At 43.7% G+C, this 24,002-nt stretch overlaps 2 protein-coding genes across 9 annotated transcripts in view; one reads left to right on the top strand and one right to left on the bottom strand.

Moving 5' to 3' along the window:
- Window positions 1-1,809: 1,809 nt before the first annotated feature.
- LOC8033929 (LIM and senescent cell antigen-like-containing domain protein 1) lies at window positions 1,810-22,937 on the bottom strand. Of its 2 annotated transcripts, none has more exons than XM_029966041.4 (10): window positions 22,808-22,937; window positions 18,551-18,676; window positions 18,411-18,456; window positions 17,535-17,722; window positions 16,805-16,876; window positions 16,638-16,715; window positions 12,826-12,976; window positions 7,981-8,122; window positions 4,088-4,163; window positions 1,810-3,369 (listed from the first exon to the last, which is right to left on the bottom strand). In XM_029966041.4, the coding sequence occupies exons 2-10, from the start codon at window positions 18,652-18,654 to the stop codon at window positions 3,234-3,236; spliced, it is 993 nt and encodes a 330-aa protein (XP_029821901.1). In that variant the 5' UTR covers window positions 18,655-18,676; window positions 22,808-22,937; the 3' UTR covers window positions 1,810-3,233. The 2 variants fall into 2 exon arrangements, with proteins under 2 accessions (XP_029821901.1, XP_029821899.2); XM_029966039.4 differs by lacking the exon at window positions 22,808-22,937 and adding an exon at window positions 19,664-21,009.
- A 155-nt stretch (window positions 22,938-23,092) lies between these two features.
- Window positions 23,093-24,002, top strand: part of LOC8033936 (sodium/hydrogen exchanger 7) — a 47,030-nt gene continuing 46,120 nt past the window's right edge. For 4 of the 7 annotated variants that reach the window (XM_029995864.4, XM_029966014.4, XM_029995863.4 and 1 more), the window contains exon 1: window positions 23,093-23,660. In XM_029995864.4, the coding sequence (XP_029851724.1) occupies window positions 23,411-23,660 (250 nt within the window). In that variant the 5' untranslated portion in view covers window positions 23,093-23,410. The remainder of the gene's footprint in view (window positions 23,661-24,002) is intronic. The other 3 variants (XM_042294073.1, XM_040221068.3, XM_029966015.4) reach the window with 1 other exon arrangement.

Consider the following 24,002-nt stretch of genomic DNA (forward strand, 5'->3'; position numbering starts at 1 on the left):
CATGTTTCATACTAAGTCTCTCTTCCTATTGTTTCTTTCTTTTCTTTTACAGACTCGTGAATAATGGCGCACTGCATATTTCCAAAATTAATTCAAATGGAAAATTTTTCTTCTGCGCACTAACGACACGATGTATACGTTTGTTTGTTTGTACTTCTGCAGATGTCGATGTGCTATTTGCTATGGCAATCCTGGTGCTGTCTCGATTATAAATGCAGAGTCCTATCAATGCATTGCAAATAAACGTCGAAAAAAATGAAAGAGGTATCGTTCTTAACTCGGCCAAAACGTAGGTAATCAAGACAAAACCTATGTAGTACTAATATATATATGCTTTTTTTTGTTTTTTTTTGGAGGGGGGGGGATTTTGTTATATGTACCGTATCCTAAAACAAATCTGGAACGATGATTAACGCAATTCACGAGGACATTGCGATCTGTAAAACATACTAGCAGCAGTTTTACTTCACAAGTCTACTGCAAGGTAGTGTCACTGCAATCATCCCTTTGCTGCGCTGTAGGGAATCGAGATATACACGAAATCGCGAAGACCGCTCTGAGGATGCCGCTGCACCGCAGTCCAACGGTACGCAACGAGAAGCACACTCAACGGGGCTTACTAACCCGCACGGACACGCCACAAACAACGAGGTACACTGGAAGACTCTCGAATGGTGTGCGTTTGATACGAAGATCAACTCGAATAATACTTTATTCGATGAGATAATCGAAAGTTGGGAAAATTCGCACAAGTGTCCTGTTACGATCCGTCAGTTACCGAAGCCTCAGCTATCAGCTTCCGTAAGGGAAAATTAACTTTCGACGTAATGTCGCCACAAATTCCTCACATTCGGCTGAAATGTTGGATGCAGTCTGGTAAGCGTTTTGGCGCAGATGGCGCATTAATCACATCACTGGCACGATCATCGCCATTCTTTGACCTATTTGTCGTGAGTTAGTTTTCCCTGAAAGTGATATTCAACGTCCCGGGGAATACACCGCAACTTCATCATACGTGACTTATTTTTTTATTATTATTTTTATTTTTTAGACTTGAATTTTGTGAGTTCGGAAAATGGTGAACTAGGCGTTCGCGTCGATTTCGGGTGGTTTTTATCTGCAATATATCTCGCCATCAGTGCAAAACATCAAACAAAACTCCGCAACATTTTTTTTTTTTTCTTGTTTTAGAATTTAAGTGTTAAATGTTTGACGATAATTCCTGGAGGGGAACATAGGGGGACAAAGGACAGACACAAATCTCCAAACACAACTATAGTCCGTTGCAACCTAAGAACGAAGGGCGAGGGTAAGACGGGCCGGGGAGGAGGAAGCAGACGGAACGCTAAAGAGAGAAGGTTTCCCCCTCTCTTCTCCAGCATTCCGTCTGCTTCCGAAAAAATCCGCCTGGTTCTGGTATTGAACCAGGGACTTCTCCATTTCCAGTGGAGCGCTTTACCAGCTGAGCTAACTAGGAGTTCGACGTCAATAGAGCAAACGGGCTTTATCAGCTGCTACCAGTCTAACACCAACAAGGGCAAACGACCTGCATTTTAAGGTTATGATGATAATGCAGTTAATGTAAAGGTGCAAGCGAGCTGGACAAGAAGGAGTATAATAATCCCTCGAGAAGGGATTATTATCGCTATTCTTGTCCAGCTCGCTTGCACCTTTGCATTAATTGTGTTATCGCCAAATATTTAGTTACTGATAAAGAAAACCAAAATTTCAATTTCCTTTGCACCCCAAAACATGAAGCCTGACCATTTAATCGCTGAGCAATGCACAATAACATGGCTAAGCACGGCAAGTGAACGTCGAGAGACTTCTATCAAGGTAGTATCTTTATTTTTCGTTTCAATAGGTGTGTTTCAGAATTTGCAAAATCATAAAACATAAAAAAAAAAAAAACTAAAGAATATCTGCAAAAAACAGTTCTTATTCATGTAAAGAAAAAAAAATCATAGATTCGAAGTCAATTCATTAGGGATATGCCTATGACATAAATAGCACAGTAAAGTGATTTGTCATTTGTAATGTGGCAAACAGTTCTTGTTCAAGTGAAAAAGAAGATCATAACTCTGAGTTAATTTGAAGTCAAAAGTTCAGTAGATATGCATTATATCTATAACATAAATAGTATTGATAGTAAAGTATGATTTTTTTTATTTTCTTCAAAGAAATGAAATAGCTAGCTGCAGCATGACAAACTAGCCTAGCAAACAATAACACACAAAAAAAATATTGTGTGGATTGTTTCAGTAATTAACAGTAAATACCATCTTTAAAATATAAGGCACAGCAGCATACATATCAGATGTCATGAAGACCAAGTATTGCATATCAATACAAGCTTAAATTCGTTTGTAGCTCAGCATAAATAACCTTTGCACACACTGTAAATGTCATGTTAACAATCTGTATGAAAGTTCTAGTCATGACAAATAGATGCTAGCAGAAAAATTGATGGCAGTCACAAAGCTCTATCAGCATATTTAACCTACACAGAAACATCTAGCTAACAATAAACGCTTCAAATGAACACTCCTACTCCTAACAAATATGCAACATCAGCAAAAAAAAATGTGAGTGACACTAAAAAGCAAAAGATGCCAACCAAAATAACTGATATTCAAAGAGAAGAACACATTTATATTTCATTTTATGCATTTAAGAAGCACATCAAGAGCCAACGTTACAAGCTCAAGTCAAAGCCACTACCCGATATTCTTTTGAGATTCATCGCAAATAAAACTACCGAGTTCTCAGTTACCAAAGTAACCACAGAGAAAAGAGACACATACCCCTCACTTTTAAGAAAACATAAAACATGAGTAGTTAAACATGTCACTTGAAACACCTCATTCTACAGAAATAAAAATTAAAAATAAACACCAACATGAGATTTCATATTCCATGGAACACGTCTATAAATAGGAGAAAGAAAATGAGGAAAGCCACGCCGAAGTGTTATAGAAGGCATGCCACTCACACTTACAGCTCTACGTAAAACTACCAATTATAAGCTCTGCAAAAACAAAACAAAAGCAACGCAAATAGTGCTGCAGACCTTTCTCGAGCGGCGCCGAGCTTTTTCGGCTCTCCATAAAGCTGTTAGTAGGACATCTACGCTGACGGCACCGTTTCGGCAAAGCTCCAAACCCGGGCGGCAGTATGGCATATATTAACTCTGTTAAATGCGTGCACGGGCCGGGACGTGCCGATGCCGCGGCTTAAGAGCAAGGCTGCCAAGCGATGGTCTTGGAGCTGGTATCGTACGCCTTCTTCAGGCGCTTCTTCAGCTCGCTCGGGAACTTTTCGTAGCAGCGCTTGCACACCGGCTTCAGGTCCACTTCGAAGAACTTGGTCCTGCAGGAAGCCACATTTGGAAGATGCTTGAACTCGTAACCGAAGGGCACTACACGAGCGCTGCATTGGCGTTCGGCTGGGACTCCCGTCTCCTGCTGATTGAACACGAGCCCCCACCGAAAGGCGATGAATCACTTGTCGGGGCCCCGTTGAGGCCCCCTCCGGTTTGTTATATAGAAAATTCAGCCCTACAGTTTTGTTGCCTAGAAGGTGCCGAGTCAGCTCGCACATACAATGGGAGAGCGTGCAGGAGGCGAGGGGCAAAAGAACAGGCATATCCTTCAGAGGAAACGGGGAGACTCAAAAGAGCAGTGTCAAAGCTGAAGTGTGTGACTGCAAGAGATGCAACTTTGCGTTCCACCACTCCCGCCGAAGCAATAGCTTTGGCGGGGCTTTGTTTGAGAAAAGCTGCTATGAGTAACGACGTTTGCGCCGTCGACGCACGAAATGCGTATGGAGTTTGTACCGTGCAACATCGCTGCGAAGCAGCGCACGACACATGCAATACCTTTTGTGTTAGCACAGCCTTTTTCTTTTTAAGGTAGCCAGGGGTTTCTCCTAATGCACAAAGTTTCAGAACCAATGTTTTTAAAGTGTTGGCATCACCCCACTTTAGAAACCTGTAGCACATGCCATCGCCTCTTCAGCAGTGAAACATCGCTAACCTCCATGTTACTGCAGAAACTCTGGTCGACCGGGTAGGACGCTCCGAACTTACTTTTGGCTCATTTTCTGGTCACACACCGAGCAGGCGAAGTGGTGCACGCACCAGGCCTTGTTCAGGGCAGTAAACACTGCGACAAGAAAGCAAACAAGCCGTCGTTATGCCAACAACAACGAGCTACTTCAGTGACTGTTAGTGTCTGGCGAGACACCAGAGAAGAGGTCCCCGAAATGGTGTGAACAGGCCCCACAGAGAGTTTAGGAAATGCTGGCATTCACTGCTTAAGGGGAGACACCCCCTGGGAGGGTCAACTTCTGAACCCTTGGCTTAAAATTAATGAAATTTACAGGGTAGGCTGGTGGTCATAACAAAATTTCAGGTCTGTCGGTTAAGCGGGAAGGAAATTAGGGCAGCTTGTATCAGCAATATGCATACATTGTTTAGTTAATCTATTGTCGGAAAACTATCACAATGTTCATGATTTTTATTCGCTAGATATGTAGCAGAATGCCTAGGAGGTGCGCCTATGGAAAGTGATTTGTAAAAAGTAATTGATTTCTATCAATTTTCTCGTCTGCAAAATTGGTCAACTTTTTGGACTTCTGTGTCTCCGACAAAATGTCAACATTTTTTATAAAAGACATCCGTAAAGTGGCAAACAAACTCCATAGGCGCATTCCTTATTAAATTTCACCCACGAAAAGTGAAGAACAAGCCTTCTCTGTATTGCCATTATCAAACAATAGATTGACTAAAATGGAATTTATACCAAAAAGTGGAGTGGAGAAAAATGTGTTCAAAGTGCTCCAAACCCTATCTTTTCTTTAGCTTCGGTGGACAGAAAATAATCTATAAAAAATGAACTATGCGGTGTAAACTAGTGAAAATTTCTGGGAATACTCTCTGGATATAGATGGATGTAAATATGTCAGCTTTTCAAAATCTATGTTTTTTGCAGAATGTTTTTTTTCTCTGGGTAGTGTCCCCCCTTAAAGGGGCACTGACATATCAAAATCATATTTTTTTTTATTATCCGTAACGATTGAAAACTATGCTGGGACAACACCCTCGAAATTCGAAACTTTGGAATTCAGTATTTCTGAATTTAAAAAAAAAAACAATTTCCAAATGCCGAATTTGAAATTCCCGCGCGATCCGCGCCAGTGCAGTGAGTCAAATTTTGCGGTCTCCTGCGACTCGACTTCCTTTCGGACCTCCGCTCCACGCTATGAAGCAAAGCGCCGTTGCCATCGCGACCTGAAGCGAGGAGGAGATGAGCAGGCGGGATAGAAATGTGCCGGCGTGGGAAAAAAACAGTTTCTCCCCCAACTCGCCGATAATCCTCTGCTCGAGCGCCGTTAAGTTTTCCGAGGGAGGATACAAATCCACGAAGCGACATCACACCGAAATCCGATTTTTGGTATTTCAAAAAGAGGGGCCGTAGTGCGTTCACAATTGCGTTAAAAAACATGTTTTACGATTTCCATTATTAAATGTTATAAAAATGTCGCCTACAAAGCTTCTAAATTTTTTTATTTTTGACGTCGCCGATCAAAAGAAGAAAGGAAGTGAGCGTGGGAGATATAAACGGCAAAAATAAAAAGGCGTGCACGCGTGCAAAACATTTTTTGTTTGCAATGCGTTTTTTTTTTGCGTGTCTATGACTACAACTTGCATCGTTTTAGACAATTAAGAAGAAAGCGACCTTTGGGGTGTCAGTGCCCCTTTAATGGAGAAACTATAGACCTTTGCAAAAAGAGCTCTCTGGCCGCCACCATTTTGTAACTTGACCTATCAGTCAGATATTTCTGCCACCAGCCTGAGCTGTGCAAACCCTTCAGTTACGAAGACAGTGAACAAGCAGCACGCAACACGGACCGTTTGACGTTCTTCAAGGATTACTTCAATTGAGATAATCTCAGAAAAGCCTTCCCGGCTATGTACCCGGTCTTTGCAAAAACTAGCTGATAGGGTCGGGTCCGGGGCATAGGGACGGTGTAGACACGTGCGTTCATTTGCTTTGGTGTTGTGCAAAAAAAACAAAAAAAAACATGCCCCAAAACAAGCCGGATTCTGTCCAATTGTCGTGAAGTGACTGTCGTCGACACTGTACATTGGATATGCTGTGTTATTTGAGACCTTTCCCAAATTCTGTTCGGATAATGCAGCACCGTGGGGTATGTGCAACATATGTTGTTTGATCGATGAGACTAATCGAATTTCATGTTCTGAGCGAGGAATACACAAGCATTTCGGCTATCCTGTGTGGTCAAATATTTTCGACAGTTAAGACATTTGCAGATTGACACGGCTGAATGTAAAAAAATCCACATAAAATGAAACAAACATTCCAGTTGCATTTGTTCTGTCGCGCATGAACTCGCTAAAAATAGCTTTTATTTTTGTTTTTGTTCCCGAAAATAGTAAAATGCTTTCTTAGAAACCTCGAAAAATTCTGTTCGCCATAAAACATAAAAGAAAAAAAAAAAAGAAAACGTTCCAATTCACCAGCGTCTGAAACTGCGCCTACGCGGGTTGCCACAGCCCACCGACGAGAAAACCTCCCACCTAGCGCAGTCGGGCAACACTGACGTACACTCTCAAAACCAGGAACGCGTGCTGTAAATCACTTTGTTCGAGACTGCCGCTGGAAAGGTCTACACAGGGTGTATTTTTTTTACAGATATGTTTAAAAAAGCTGTGAAAGCTACACTTATGCGGTTTGTGCAGGTGAGTTACACAGGGGGCCAATCGCAAGTCAGTCGGCTAATTGGTAATTTTTTAAATTAACTTTTGAATTAGTGAATATAGACATATGGTCCCAATTAGAAACTTGCCGAGCATCGTCGAAAACCACTAAATCAACTCTTTTTAGAAAGATATAAGGCAAAAGCAGCATTTTACGGCGTTCCGTAAATATGCTCAATTTGGATGTGTTTCTAGGTTTTGGATTCTTATCGGAGCGCATCTCTGCGCCCGCGGTCCTGTTCCCAGTGGCCGAAATGCACAACACATGTGCACCATACTTCCCTCCATCCTACAAAGGAGGTGAGGCGGTGGCTTTGTGCTACAACCACCGGGGAGCAGGACCGCGAGCACGAAGATGCACTCCATAAGAAAGCGAAACCTAAAAACACGTCCAAACTGAGCGTTTTTTCAGAATGCCGTAAAATGCTGCCCCTGCCTTATATCTTTCTAAAAAAAAGTTGGTTTAGTGGTTTCTAATGACGCTCAGCAAGTTCCTAACTAGAACAATGTCTCTTTTCACAGATTAAAAAGTTCATTAACAAATTAAACTTATATAGCCTCTATATTATGTCCCCCTGGCCATATAACTCACCTGCGAAAACTGCATAAATGTAACTTTCACAGCTCTTTCTAAAACAAATCTGCAAAGCTTAGAAAAACAGCCTGTATGAAATGCAAATGAGGAGTTTTTTTTTCTTAAAAAAGGCAAATACAGAAACTAAAACTAAGCCAATTTTGGCTGAAATTCGGAGTATATCTGAGGGTCCATCGTTTCCAAAAGGTGTTAATCTGAAATGGGTCATGTTATGCGAGATAAACCAATGTAAAGGTGACTGCGGTACAGGGCTCAAACCTAGTCCGATAAACACACATTCCTGTTCATCTCAGTTTTGTTTCACTTGAATTTGGCTCTTTTAAGAAGAAAAGAATCTCCTCAAATACAATCATTACAAAAAACCTAACATTTGGGTTAGACTTACCAAAACTAAATGAAAGAGCATCCACCTTCGGTTTAGTAACGAGCCTTTTTACACTGTATAGAGCAATTTTAGAAAGACTGACGCTATATTGAATGTGCTGTAATAAGACATGATAGCATGTAACGAGCCCAACTGGAGGGAAAGTTTACGAAATCCATGTGGCAGCCCTCCCCATTGAATGAACACATGCAGACAGCATCTTTCCAGACGAGCACGCACCGTCCCCCGCGATGACGTTGTTGCAGATGTAGCAAAGGTTCCCAAAGAGCTGGTGGTAGTGGGTCTCGCAGTAGGCCAGGCCCTTCTTCTCGTAGTGCCGATGTCCAAGGAAGGGCTTCTCACACTTGGCACACACAAAGTGCTGCAAGGAAGAAAAGAAAAAACTTCAAATACAATATCTTAATCCTGCATATAAATTAGGGAAACACAGCATGTACAGCACGTTTTAACCCTTTCCCTACCATGGACGACCAGGGTTCGTCCACACTGTTTGTGCCGCTCCCCCCGAAGTCGAGCTGGGCTCGTCCACATTGATTCGGGCCCCAAAACGCTACCACGGACGAACTGGGCTTGTCCACATGTTTCTAGTTAGCTTTGCCGTGGATAGATTAGATGGCGCTTCACGGAAAATGAAAACATAGTATGTTTCTGAATTTGGCAGAAAATTGTTCCAACGTAAAAAACAGGGGATTTAAAAATGGTGGCGTAAACTTCTGGTTGCTGCGTTTGTAGTGACGATCTTGCCTCAAAATTGGGGCAAAAACAAAGATATTGTGTGTCTCTTCAGATTGGGAAGACGAGGAAATGAATCTTTCGTCGGACTGCAAGAGCGATGCATTCGAGTTATTGGATTTTGGCTCAGATGATTCCGATTTCGATGAGGACATCGTGTTGGCGTGTCGGCATTGGACTAGAATCAATGTAAAAACTCCACCTCCAGCCCCTCCACGTTTTGCGCTTACTTTGCGTGCAAAGTGATGTGAACTGTCTGCAGTACTGCTACGCCCGGCCTGAACGTCCATGTGCAAGGTGATGTGAACTGTCTGCGGTAATGTAGTAAAGCCGAACTTTAGACTTTTTTTCTTTTGCAGTATGCTCAAAGATCTCTCATATAATAATTTTTTTGGCATTTGTTTTTGGCCATTGTATTGTATATTAAAATTATGGGGCACTTAAAAAAAATCGGTATTTTCAAATCATTTTTTTTTTAATCTTTGTGGTTGGCAAAGGGTTAAGTAGCGCTGACACGGACACAAATATAGTGTGACAAATTTAGTTGCAGTACATGTAAAAGAGTACCATGGCATGTCGGTGTCAAGTGACACTGCGTCACGCGACACCATGTGACCTGACATCGTATCCTATGACGTCAGGTCACGTGAGCACAGTCACGTCAATGACATTGCATGAAAACGTCTCCGCTAAATTTTGTAGGCATGTGGCGATTTTAGTGGCATCGCATTACGATCTCCTCAGATATCCCAGCCTTTAAACACATTGCGTGTAGAAAACGGATACAGATCCTTTCTCAGAAAGCATCAATACGACAATGCTACAATAAAGTCACTCACTACAGCCATAGCGCACTACTGCCGCAGCCCAAATAGACCTGACCACTTGGTTACCTGGTCCCACATGAATATACAAGGAGCTAGACACTGACTAGCCAACAGATAAATTGCGAAGTACAAATGATGCAGGAAAACTTATTTGTGCTGTAGTCTGAAACGCTATACGACACCACTCAGTTATTTTATGTGCAAAAATAACAGGTCACTGCCATGCAGCATCAACACGTGAACAGTATCAGCACCTGAGCAGCACTGTCCGTTACCATTGCACCTCCAATCAATGTTTGCAGACCCAATCTCCCCCATTATGAAACACAAAGTTCTAAAGAAAAGTTATTTTCTACACTTTGTTTTGAGCAGTCTGGACTTTTGGCAGCCATCTCATCCTTTTACAACAATTTACTGCCAAAGACACCCACCCAGCTCAGCAGCCATATGACATGCATTGACCAATGGCCTTGTCGAAATGGAACAATGAGCAACTCTTATCGAAGGCACTGCATTCTTCGGGGATGAATCAGTTCCGCACATATAGCTCTCTACTGTAAAAAGCTTCACAGGACACAAGACTGTTTTTGTAGGAGCCCTGGAGTTTAGGGACAATGAGGGAAGTGAAATGTAAGGAAGGTAACGATCACAAAATTGCAGTTGTAGATTAAAGAGCTACTCCAGCTAAAAACATCCGAGTCATACTTTCCCCGCAATAAGTAAGATTGGAGAGTCTCAGTCGTGATGTCTATACCTCAACACAACATAAAGAACATTCGGAAAAGAAATCAACATTAGAAGCCAGGAATTTCACCCATTCCATTTCAGAATCACCATTAAAGTAGCTGTGCAACGATTTTAACGTTGAAAGAATTGGTATCTTCTCCTTTTGATATTGTTCACCTTGTCACAAATGACAGAAAACACACCTCCTTTCATCGAAATGTTGCGATTCCACCGCGTAATAGCGAGGCAAAACTTAGAATATTCCCCGACCTGCCGTCGCGAGCGGCGGCCATGAGAAACACGCGGCATGACATCAACGGGGAATCTTGTAGAAAGATAGCAAGATGTGCGAATACCTGCTCGATAAAAGATAAATTTTCTATAAATCTTGTCGTTCCAACATGTACATAAATGCGTAAAAAACCTGGTATCATCGACAAAACTTTTATATACGGAGTTTTAGTGGCGCCACCTATCCTTGGTCCACAAAACCGTCAGCTCTACGTGCTACCGCGAACAGTTGCCAGAAGCCGGAGCAGGAGGGGGACAGGGCCGGACGGGTATGGCCGGACCCGGATGAGACTTTCCTCCTTTCACCATATTGTTTGTGCGGCGCCCGCCCGCACATGGTCATGCGGTCGCGAGCAGATGAGTTCTCGCTGCTCACTGATGGCTCCAAGGAGAGAACTTTACCGGAATCCCACGCCTACCCCATCAACGTCACTACGCACGTGACCCGTAAGACGACGTACGAGTTGAAAGGCGGCAAAAACATGGATCTTTTTCATTTTTTAAAATAAAAACTAGGATATCCAGGCAGAATCTGTTTTCTGTAGTTCACTCCAGAAGTGTCAGGCATCAACTTCCACAATTATTTATGCAAAGCCCTGAAATTGTTGCACAGCTCCTTTAAAAAAAAGCTGAAAAGGTCCTTAGATTTTAAAAAAGCTTTGAAAGTTTTAATGTAGAACCATTAAAAATGACGTCTTAAGTTTTCTTTAGATCTTATTAGTAGAATTGTTACAATCGCCTATTAGAATTTTGAAATAGACCCACCCGTTTTGGCACACCGAGCGCAAGAGTGTACGAGATTGAAGAGAAAAACTAGCAAGAGCGATGTCATCAGCAAAGTCAAATGACCCTTGCTCACCAATGAGCCAGCTCAGGGATGGCGTCACATGCCATCGTCGCATGCCCTGCGGCAATCACTGCACATACTTTTTTAGAATAAATATGGTTTATGTTTACTTTCGTCTAAGTTAAGAAGGAACACTACCCAGAAAAATAAATTTCTGCAAAAAAAGTTGACTTTGGAAAATGCCATATTTACATCCAGCAACATCTAGAGAGAATTCCCAGAAAGCTTCATTAGTTTACACTCCGTACTTAATGCCCTATGGACTGTGGAGTTTACACTCCACTGTCCATAGGGCAGTGCAACTGTGGAATCGTTTTTTGACTTTGTGGATGTCTTTTCTAGAAGATGTTAAGATTTTGTCGACAACATAAAAGGCAATAAATTTATTTAATTTTTCACTGTGATAATAGCATAAAATAAATTACTTTTTGGAAATTTTGTTTTCACTGTTGCACTTTCCAGGCATTCTGCTGCATATCTAGAGTAGAAAAATGTTGGGTATTACATTAGTTTTCTAGCGATAGTTTTCCTAAACAAAGTCTGTGTGTTCCTGATAAAAACGACGATAATTTATTTTACAATTCATGTACACAGATGAAACTTTTCACTGCATTCTGCCTTGCAACTGCCAGTATATAACTGTAACTTTGTGACAATGTGAACGGGACTTAAAAGAAGATGAGGTGGTGGGAGCGCGCAAGAGAGATGCACTCGTGGCAGAGGACCGAAGGCAGTGACCCAGATTGAATGTATCGCGACACCGGTGAACCGGACAAGCGAGTTAAAACCCGGACAGGCGTCGAAAGGCCTGTGGGGGCTGAAACCAGGCTTGCTGGGGATCTGCCGTCTGCTCGGAGTCATCGCCCTGAAGAATAACCATCTAGGCTCAAGGCTGCTGTGATTCCCAAGAACGAGCGGCACCTTGTAAGCGGAACCCCTCTGACTGACCTTATGTGGACTTGTTTATAGCTCGCTGTGCTTCCCATGCTTCTTGTTCTTCTTAATGTTTTTGTAAATAGTATCTATTCTTTTTCACATGCCATTCTGGAATCCCGAGTCCTCATTCCACCTTTTTCCATTACAAACTTTCATTCAAATTAAGTCATAGGTTCAAAAGTTGACCCTCTTGGGTAGTGTCCCCCCTTAAGTGCGACAATAGACCGACCTCACCAAGTGTTTGGCTCATGCGTGACACCGCCAAAACTTTAGTTCACAGGAGGAGGCACTCGGCAGTGCATAAGACGGTTCTTGCTGTCTCGTGTTCTGCAAACGCAGAGCTCCAGCGAGCTTGCCATATGTGCAGAAAGACTGAAGTTCCCTCGATGCATTGCGGCAACGGTGGCGTGGCCAAACTGGCCAATGAGATCGATCCACTGAATTCACGGGACAGAAAGCTATAGAGGTCCGCTCGTAACTCAGATATCCCGAAAAGTGCTTCCCTTTAACCAGATGGCTGCTGGCGATTCTCGGCTATGACACATACTTTGTGCTCCTTCCTTTCCACTGCTACCAGGAGACCTGATTATAAGCACACAGACAAGGATGAAGGAAGCATAAGAAAAGGATGTATGAGTGAAAATAGATTGATTCATTAACCCATGCAGTAGCACCAGGCCAGAAAAATGCAAGCTCTGGGTGTACCTCCACGTGCCAGTTCTTGCCCAGGGCTGTAACCACGCGTTCCTCGATGGGCCGACGGCAGGCGCCGCAGATGGGGATGCCCATCTTGTCGTGGCAGCGCAGGCAGTACAGGTCCCCCTTCACCTCTCGGGCTTCCGAAGTCAGCTCCACACTGAAGCAGGGAGCCACCAGATTCGAGCCATCAGACCAAATGGGTTACGCACAAAACAAGAGAACAAGGCATCAAATCACTGAGATCCCAATCGAAACGTGGCTTTCAAGAAAGCAATGTTTGTTGTGTTACTAAATGATAGCTCAGCTACATGTTTCTAGACTCAAATTACAGCTTAAGATTCACTTCAGTGGCCCTCCATGAAGTCGAAGGGATTGAGGTACCCAAACTGACTACATTTTCTGGATACCCAGGCTTCACTCATTCTGACATGCTACAGTAGGCTCGCGATAATTCAAACTCGGATATTTCACACTTCCGCTCAATTCAAACAAATTTCAAAATTTTGGCTGTCCCGCTATGTTTTTAATGTATTCATAAGCCGCTTAACTTGAACGGCGTTTTCGTGTATTTCAAACTTTTTGTTCTTGCAGCCCCGTTGAGTGCGCTTCTTTCCGAGCATTGGTGCACTGCGGAGAGACAACACCAGCGGAGCTTGATTCCGCAGGTGATGCTTCTCTGCACAGTGCACTGGTGCTCGGTGGGAAGTGCACTCAACGGGGCACCATGAGCTATGAAAACGCAAGCATCATGCCGAAATTTCCACAGCAACTTGCGAGGAACCCGTGACGTGGCGGCACAGCATAAGTCCACGTCACAGCGTCTGCGCAAGTTGCTATGAGAACCGCCTCGCGGTGCCCGTTTTCATCCCTCACGTGTCCCCTGCTTAAAAAAACACTAACAACCCCCTCGCCCCCCGCACCCCCCCCCCCCCCCGACCCCCCCCCCCCCCCGCCCCGCCCCGCCCCGCCCCGCCCCGCCCCGCCCCGCCCCGCCCCCTCTCCCCGCCCCCCGCCCCCCCCCCCCCGGGCAATGTATTATGGTGTGAGAAGACAACCCCATCAATATTTTGCTATAGTGTCATTTGCATTTTTAATAAATTCAAAAAACGCAACTGCTCGAAACCGAAACTCGACTGGGGAGGAAGAAGAAATATAGGGGAGGAGAAGGTTACCAAAATTCTTGTAACTGTGAAACTTGTTTTTTTTTTAAATCAAAGTTTTTGGAGTTTTTTAGAAGCCACAAAAAATGGGTACCATATTTTTTGTCCATTTCTAGTATTAAATGTGTGCCTTGGATGACCCAAAACTTTGATTACCTTTGGTGGTGGTGTCTAAACCATAGAAAACGGCACGTGACCACGGAGAAGAGAGTGAGCGTGACTCAAACCAGCCAGTTCTCGATCGGCGGTATTCGGGCGGAAAGAAAACAAATTTCGAGCTGCAAATAGTGTTCTTTGTAGTTGGGCTCTCGTATGTCACGTACAAATAAAAACCTTGGCGAGCATAAATACCCTGTCAATGTTCCTTTGATAGTTCACATCAGACAACGTTTTGGCCTGATAAACAAGTGTAATTTTGTTTTGAGTTGTCGCGTGCTGTATCAGTGATAGAAGAAGCATTTGAATCTTCTGTAGCAGGTTCTGGAGCATTTAAAATATTGGTTTGGAGCAGCCGCCGACGCTTTTGGAGCAGATGCCAACACCTATTAGCACATCGCTCGAAAAAAAGAAAAAAAAAGTGGCTGCATTTCTATTTGAGTTTGACTGTGATAATGATTGACAGTTCCTCTTTGATACTAGGGCATATTACTTATCACATTCTGTAATAAAAATAAATAGGTTGCAAAAAAACATATAGCCTTCTTTTTTTTTTCTTAAATAAGGCTCTGGTCAGGTTGGGGTGCATTTAAAACAGGCCCTAAAAATGGTTGAAAGATAAATCATAGCCCGACCCTTCAGTTGCGATAAAGCCTCCCTACCATCCCTGTATCAAACTCAGTAGTTAAATTGGCCCGTAAATATAATTTCTGCAAAATTACAGCAAAAACCAGCCTATCCGATACGCCAATAAAAACGCATCCCCCAAGTTTTATGTACCTGCCAAACTCTAGACACTAATATCATAAACTACACAAACAACCACTCACAAATATTATGAAAGCCTACACTTGTGCTTCACGTTGAAACCAGAATTAAATCAAAGTTCGCTGCTTGCTCATTAAACAGCTGCACAAGAACTAACAGTATTTATTCAAAAATAGACACCTGTTCGTTTTTGTTTTCTCAGCTGCTTTTTCATTATTATTATTATTATTATTATTAGAGATTAATCTGTAATGAAGACAAGGAAGGTTGATCTGTAATATCCCTGAGAATGAATTCCATGCCTATTGCACTAACCCTCCAACAGGTCAGCCGCTGCTCCTAGCACTCCGGTGCAAAGCAATGGAGCCCGACGCATGCACGCTCGTGTGTGGCGAGATGTGGTGAAGGCTGACACGAGAGGCACAAGTGCCACGGTACTCTGCAGCCACGGCACGAAGGCATGAGGCACAAATGATAATCGAGTGATTTCACCAGGAGTACAAGACCCTGGTTCTGTTTTATCGCAGTATACCACCATCCTACTATTTTGCAAAGTTTTCTCAAGACTTTCAGCTCCTGACATCGCAGACATCGTAAGGCAATTTAGACCACGTCGACGAACAACTGGCCAGCGCATCAACCGGCCAGAGCGAATGACCTACAATCCCTATACTTTGTTTCACCTGAAGTCGACGCAACAGCCGACTCTACAAGTCAATGGGACTAATCAAACAGCGTAAAAGCACGACATCTGGGCATTCATCTCCCTGTACGTGTTTTTTCATCGGCTAATCCCATCGGGTGCAGTGAATGCTTCGTGACTCGCGCTTTTAGTATGTGTGTTTGAGGGTGTATTCGTGCGAGCTTTCGAATGTACTCGGACCTAAGATGAAACAGATTATATGGCAAGCAGAGACGTCATAAAATATATTCCTACCATTCTTCTTTCCCTCTACTTTTTGAAATATTAGGGCCGACCAATTTTAAATTATTTTTATATTTTGCTTTAAGCCCATCCTGGTGCAATTTTGAGCGAAAATGGTGCTTTGGCGCAATATGTAGCAGACTTTCGTTTATGGCGCAATTTGGCGGAAATGGCACGGCACTTCCATCACTGCTGTATAAGCAGTCCATGATAAAAAAACACTTTTTGAGAGATAAATAAACTTATGTCATACATTTCATAAATGTTTCATGTGTGGCATACCCACTTACGATGAGTAGGCCTATGAAAAGAAATCATCAAATATCTGCTTTGTATGTGTAGCCATTCATATGGCAAATCAAAATTTTATCTTGCATCATATTTCGATAAATTTCTGATAATTCAATCTTTTGATAATTCAAACAAAGTTTGTGGCTTGCTGGAGTTTGGATTAATGAGAGTCTATTGTATTTAGTGCCTCTAAATTAAGAGTAGATATTGAGAAGGCAGCAAACGAAGGCGACGCTAAAATCTACATTCAAATCTCCCTACGCTTTCCAGTGGCACGAACCAAATCCTGCCACTGGCGTCACTTCTTCGGTGTTGCCAATAAAGGCTTTCAGTTTGAAAAAATGATAAAGAATAAAACTAAGATTTCAATAACTTAGCAAAAACTATTATTTTGATGTAATAATTAAGTTGCTCGTTCAGCCACATCTACTAATTCATTGAGTCAATTTTGTGGGAAATCTATGATTATGAGAACAGCGTCGGAGTACACCTTTGATGGATGACATGATGCTGCTTACCCGCACGTGGTGCAGTTGAAGTGGTAAGGGTGGTAAGGCTCGCCCCGAAACTTCAGGGGCAGATCGTCCACAATACCACTGTGAGAAGTGGAAGGTAAGGGGTTAAGCGTTATGCACTCCCTTTTTCGGAAAGAGAGGGGGATTGCTAGAAGGAAAACCTTACTCACTGGCATTTGTAGCAGATGTACTTTCCGATGGCAGCTGCCTTTTCCTTCGCGTTACACTCATGGCAGAGGGCCCTGAAAAAGAGCCAGCCATTCATAAACTGCTTGGCAATCAATTATCAGCCTTGCAACTACATACTTCCAGATAAGGCCCCTCTTTTCGTGACAATTTTGTAATTTCTAAATACACAAAGCTATGCATTATCGAGTGCACTTTGTGCCATCTATGGGATATTTACCAGGAAAGCAAACTGTTTGTTTTTTCTGCTGTACAAATACATTATGCATTACAGAGAGCCTAGACAAGGCCCAAGCATAAGGTGGCGTTTAGTTTTTTCAGCATTACTTTTTATTCCCGTTGCATACACCCCAACACATTTTTTTTGTTTTCACTGCAGTAAAAACAACAACTCATTTGTTTGACTTAGCTCTCATCCCCTCTGACCGCACCCTAAAATATTTTCAGGGTGACTACGCAAAAATGAAAGTAATATTTTATTTCTTCGCCATTTTAAAACAACCGGCAAGGAATCGAGACATTTCTGAAAAGACGAGACCCATTTCTATGCTCCATTCAGCCCCGGAAATTTGTGTCATCTCCCCAGCCTGACAATCCTGGATAAACAACTGGTGGAAGTGACCGCCAACATGGTGTGATATCATCACAGGCAAGCCGTGTATAGACGGGCGCTCACGGCAGGCTCCCCAAAACGCGACTAAGCGTGGCACTCACCTCCCAGCATTCTTGATGAAACCCTGGTCGGCGAGCGTCATCTGGCAGATCTCGCACCGGAAGCAGTTGGGGTGCCAGTTGTTGTTCATGGCCTTGATTACGCGGCCAATGATAAACTCCCCACACTTGCCACAGCACGGAGCAAACAGCACGTGGAAGTCGTGCTCGCAGTACTTGCGGCCCTCAAACTGCGTGCCCCAGAGAAGCATTGCGCCATGTTATAAGGCCCTGCTCTTATAAGACGAGTCTGAAAGCCCCTTTTTGAGAAGGTGGCTTTCAGACTCTGTTTTGACAGAACAGCTCTAATAAGAACCTCCAGAAAAAGCAGTGTGGCCGACGCATAAGTAGTTAAAGGCTGAAGTGCAAAAAGCTTTTGTGCCTAGCTGTAAATCCTTTCAGTGTTCTTTCACGCTCTTTCCTCCTCCTTACCCAAAAGAAGAAAATCAGGGAGCTAATCCTTGCAAGAAAGAAAGAAGGGTTTTCTCCTTTCCGGTTACTCATCCAACTTTAAAGGCCGACGTACAGCTCGCGCTTTCCACTTCTTCCCGCCTCCTCCTTTCCTATATCCTCTCCAATTTTTACCTTGCCTCAACCTGACACCCCCCGCAGCTAAGGAGAGGAGAAGCGCCAAAAAGAATTATCTTCCCTGCAGAAAAATGAGGTTGCATGTTGGCCTTTAAGCACAAAATGATTCTTACAGCACAATAACTAAAAGGTAAATTTTCAGTTTCAAAATTAATGTGAGAGAGACAGTGGTCACAAATGCATACAAAGGCAAAATCACATCTCAAGGTCCACGAGCTGCAAGTTCGAGAATACAGTGGGTCCTCCCGCATTTATCGGCGTGTCACTGACTACACCAGTGCCCCCTCTCACCTCGTAAAATATTCCATCGGGGAAAGGCCGGAAGCACTGGCAGCACCTGAGGTGAAAAATGAACCAGTCGTCAACGAAAGTTACCCAAGTTAAATGAGGCAACCCAAAATTTGAGACAAAGTCACCAAGCCGAGACTCACACAAAGCACGCCTGGTGCCAGACCTCGCCGTGGGAGTTGACAATCTTCTCGTGAGGTTCGAACCCGTCCCCGCAGCGGGTACAGGCCATCGTCTCGAGCGACATCAGGAAGTTGGCTTCTGGTTGCCTGGAATCGGCAACAAAATGTCTTAGCAGAACTCTTGCGACACAAACTTTGAGAAGTGTCTTGTGTTTATTTTATGTTTCTTGTCAAGGAAACCTGTGGTGTACTGCACCCGCAGAAGACACAAAATCTGATGCCGATTCGGGATAGCATGGTGCAACATTTTTTCTGTCCGTGACACACCCGTGTAGCTTAGTCGTCGACCTCGTCTTTTGGAAGCCCACGACTTTACCATTTCGGCAGTCTGCGAGGCTGGTTAAAAGTAATTTTGTGACATATGTCCGCAACCCATGTTTATAAAAAAAAAAAAAAAATTTTTTTGAGGTAGTTCAGTGTTTTTAGGAGCAATTTCGAAATATACTTTCGTTTCGGGTCAACATACTAAAGTATCAGAATTGCTCTCAACTCAAAATATGTCACGAAACGTAAATATCACACTAAACTTCTTTTTTTTTTCTTTTTCGGGGAAAGGTTATCTTGTGACATTCACACACTTAACAAAAAAGGCTTTTAAGAGTTACATGTCCTTTAAGTATGAGCATGACGTTGAAACACGGAATAAGTAGAGACTAGTTGAAGGTGGGGTTCTCTCTTCAACATCCACATAACTCCGGGAGTCGCAGGGCAAAAAGTTTGTGCACCCTTGGCCCATGACACAAGACTTTCAAGTATGACAAAGCCACAGCCGACTTACAGCGCACTGTACTTATAACGATACCACATATAATGATGTACCTCTTATAATGATCAATTACTAGAGGACCCTACGTTTCTGCGTGGGGTATCCAGTCCGGATACAGCGAGAATCAACTAAAACAATTGCATTTTCGGGTTTTATCGTTATAAGTGGTTTGCACTGTGTACTTTCATTCCTCCTGCAAGCGTCGCTCGTAGAATAATTTCTATATTTCTCTAGATCTTCACCCCGACATCGCAGAAACAACCGTAATAGAGTCTCGTAATTAACCCAACAAACAGAGATGAACCCACTCCTCCGTCTCCTCCAGAACAATGCCCGAAGTGCCGGGGGACGAGTATAGGCCCTCATTTGACCTGGCCGTAGAGCTGCCGGCCCCTCCGAAGCCCCCGTTCCGGTACTGCAGGGACGAAGACGACGTCGACACGGAGTCGTACGACGGAGTCATTGACGACGAACTAGTCCTCTTGGGCGGCTCCGGCGGAGTGTTGTCGTAGTCTGAAGAGTTGGTTGCATCCGGACTTCTCAGTGACCTGGTGACCCTCGATGGAGGCGTTGAGAATGTGACGGGCGGTGGTTGTTCGGCGAGGTACAGGCCCCTCATGCGGTCGTTGAGGTGGTCCTGTCTTCGAAGGTACAGTGGACTCGAGTCCATCTGCCACGTCATGTGCTCTCTTCTACTCCGCGTGCTGTCACCGGGCAAACGATTCGCAGACATCTTATGTTTTGCGACTCGCTTCCGTCGTCGAAACTTTCTCCTTAGTGCGTCGCGCCGTAGCGCACAAGGACGACTGACCACGCTACGTACTTCAAGGCCGTGTCTAAAGCGTACGCAAGGTATACAGGTTTTTTGTTTGTTTGTTGATTTTTACTGAGCGCTTAGTTTAAGCTCACAAGGGCGGCGGACCCCAAACAATGAATCGTGCTCACGACCTTTCTTTTTTTTTTTTTTTTTTTCCGCTCAAACGGTGAGCTAGATGGAAGCGTGTGAAACGTATTCAACAAACCCAAAAACCAGCAAGCGAGCGTACGATTCAATGCACGCTCACAAGTTGGTCGTGCCGCTAAACTATTTTTTTTTTGTTGTTTTTTTCTTTACGGCAAACAGGGGAGTATGTTTTTTAGCCCTTCACAGCTGGCGTTGGTTGTTAAACAGCTTTGAAGGGAGGTCGCATGTAAAGCTAACAAAACAGACAAAAAAAAAAGAACACGAAACAAGAAAAAAAGCGTTTCGAGATAGCGAACGCGCTGCCCGCTGCGAAAGCAGCCGGGGTTTTGATAGCAGCAAGCGTCACGATGACAAGGTTGTAAGATTAAGAAAGCGTAACGGCCGCGAGCTCATATTTCCAGCGATAAGGTGGATCCAACTTGCACAAAGGAGCGCCGATATGCCAAGCTGCCGCCGATGAGTCATTCGCGGCTCCGCTGTTTTATCCGTCGGCGGACGAAGACATTCGACGGCGACACAGCGAAGGGCAAGGAACTCTCGGTCGATCTCACACGGTTCAAAGTCGCGTGCAGGTACGCGCAGTAACTTTTTGAGCAAATCGAAAAGCACGCAACGAATCGACGAAGGGCGTGTATTTCTCGTACGATCTCCAGCGGTGATGATTTTTTCCCGTGGTGCATCGCGACTCCGACAACACCCCACCGGAAATCTCTCTCGCCTGTTTTGCGTCCACGGCAAAATGTAAACAAAATTGAAGATGTGAAAGAAGTCAGCTAGATAACAGAAAGAATAAAACATGGAGAGGACGAAACAGACAAAACACAAAGGAGTACGAGTGCGAGCTTCTCGACTGAAGTAGAGTTTGATGTTTGATCCCCATGCATTATCCCGGTACCTTAGCCGCGTGCTTCTTGTGGGAGCACGAGCGTTTGTTTCGGATATCATATGAAGCGGTGTTAATGAACGCATCTGTGATATTGTTCGGCTTCCATGTGCCTAAAAAAAAACATTTGCATTACATGGGGGAGAGAAAGAAAAAAAGAGACACCTATCACTTACTTCTAAGAGGACAAAACTTTATGAATAATTAACTATATTTATCTTCCAATTAAAAGCTTGGTCGGAGTTCATACGATTTTCCTGCAGTGCGGAGAAGAACGGGGATTGAACGAACGCAAAGTTTTGATAGCATAGAAGTCACAAAACTATTGCTAAATAACATGGTTACATCGATCTTCTTTCAACGGACATTCTTTTACTCCACAAATCCGTAGAAATGCATGACATAATATTATTTCTTTTTTTATTTTCTGGCTCGAGATTAATATAATAATTATAAATAATAATAATTATTTAAATTGAAATAATAATAATAAAGAAAACGGTGTTCTGATTTGACGAAAAAATGTTCTACATGGAAACACGCTTCCATTGCCTCCGCGGCTATTTATAATTGCAAAATAAAAGTTTTGACAGATCCGTAATTGGATGACGATATTTTTGAAATAAATAAATAAATGCAGCTATTCTCGTGGAAGGGCCAGCTATGTCTTTCTTTTTTTGCGCAAGGACCAAGAAAAAAAGTCGCTGCCACGCATTTGGAGGTGTTCCCTCCGGTTGGTTGCAGGAAAGGCGAAGCGCTTGAAAACGAAACCGGAAAACGAATTCGCGCCTACGCCAGTAACCCGATCCGACGAAAAAAATATATCTGACGAGGAACGTTGTTCTTCACCGACAATCTTAAGACGGAAGAGCTAAGTTTGTGACATACGTAGACATCCGCTGAATACGTGTGAGATAAAACAAAACAAGCATAAAATATGTCGCATTTCACGGATTCAACGTGGGACGTCCGTCCTGCGGAAAAAAAGGAGTTGATATGGCTCTTCGCTTCCAACACCTACGCAATTGACACGACTGTGTCGTCAAAACGTCAAGTGCAAAGATTTTGAAATTGTGTTTAAACCGCTGCGACAAGCCACACACTTTAAGCGAGAGTTAATTCTTATCAATAAATGGTTGCGTTCGCTGTAATTTTCTTTAAGAATGCACGTGATTGATGTAATAAACAAAAAAAACAAATTGTATTATTGTTACGATCAAGTCTCGGGATGGATACGTTATTTGGCAGCAAGTAAAAAGAAACTGACAAAAGGGAGCACGCGCAAATTGATGTTTCGTTGGCGCGTGAGTAATTTGTTGTGGTAACCCACTTAGCAAATTAAGACACACCCAGTTAGAGCAAACGATCGAAGCTCTGGATTTAGCTGCGCTCGTAATCAAAAGTAACTCCGAATTGCAGCTAAAATATGAGAGAGCGGATATTTCACTTTCTACGATTTAAACGATAATGAAACCGAAATTCTGATCATTTGGCTGTTTTGCGACCTCTGCGGAAACCTTCGCACACTAGCAGAAGACATCGTTTGAAAAGCGTCGATCAACGCATTGTTCCCAGAAATGTTGGATTAAAAATGATCTCACTGACCTGATGGAAAATGACCAGTCGAGGGACTTTCCGGCGTTGTTGGTTTCGACGAGTTAACAGGTAAACATCCAGCAGTTGTTATTTCTCACCCAATCATTCAATGCGCTACTAATTTGGGCATGAGCCATGATAGCGTTCCGCAGTAAATGCGAGCAGATTCGCATCAACTACAATTTTCAATGTTGACTTTAGAATAAATTGATATTAATTTTGATTTCATTACTATCAGTTAAAAGATTATTACAGATGATGTAAAACAAAATGCAAAGTAATTTACTGCGGGCCTGGGCACATCTGATCAGCGAGCGATTCAGCTTTCAGACATGGGCGGTTGCGTAGGTATCGCGGGGAAGCATTCCATTCGTCATTGATCCTGTCGTTCGGCGTCGTTATCGGGCCAGTTCCTGCGGAAGGATGAAGCCGGTGTTTCGGTGCAGCCACAGAGAACGAGACGCGCAAGACCCAAGCCTGCAAGTGACCCGGTAGACGAGGGCCTCCCCTCCACCACACAGGCCGGCAGAGCTCGAAACATTCTTTCTGATACGTAAAAAAATTTTCGTCCGCCACCTCGCAAGAAAAAAAAAAAAAGAAAGGAACTCAAACATGGCCGTCAACATGGAGAAAGTCGGTGTGATGTTCGCCGGTGCGATTGTCTCCTTTCTAGCGAGTGTGTGTTGGGCCAGCGCGCCCATGGACATCAAAATGGACGAAAAAGCGCGCAGCATCCACAGGATCGACACGGTCAACATTCTCGTGTACACGTCTCTGCTCATCCTGACCGTGTGTATCATTTGGCTCTTCAAACGTCGCCGGGCCCGCTTTCTCCACGAAACGGGGCTCGCAATCATATTCGGTGAGTCCGCGACCTTTTTACTTTTTTTGCGACGGCGGCGGCGAAACAGTGTCAATGTCGCTCGTCGCGACGCATCGTAAACCAGAGAGCGGACGACGGCAGCGGGACTGGAAGACTTTGTCCCCCTCCAACGTCTCTGCTTTACCCTGCGCCTACCTGTTCGCTCACACATTGGCACTACATATATCAGTTCACGGATTGTCATACCACTTGCGGCTTTACGCTGTGTTTCATAGCAGACAGCAACAATTTATTTATTTTTTTTTTTTTTGTGCGAGCGAAGGGAGAGGTGGGGGGGGGGGGGGGGGGGGGGGGGGGGCGGGCGGGGCGGCGGCGGCGGCT

This window comes from Ixodes scapularis, unplaced genomic scaffold (genome assembly GCF_016920785.2).
Source record: "Ixodes scapularis isolate PalLabHiFi unplaced genomic scaffold, ASM1692078v2 PGA_scaffold5__190_contigs__length_132052651, whole genome shotgun sequence".
NCBI classification, from domain to species: domain Eukaryota; kingdom Metazoa; phylum Arthropoda; class Arachnida; order Ixodida; family Ixodidae; genus Ixodes; species Ixodes scapularis.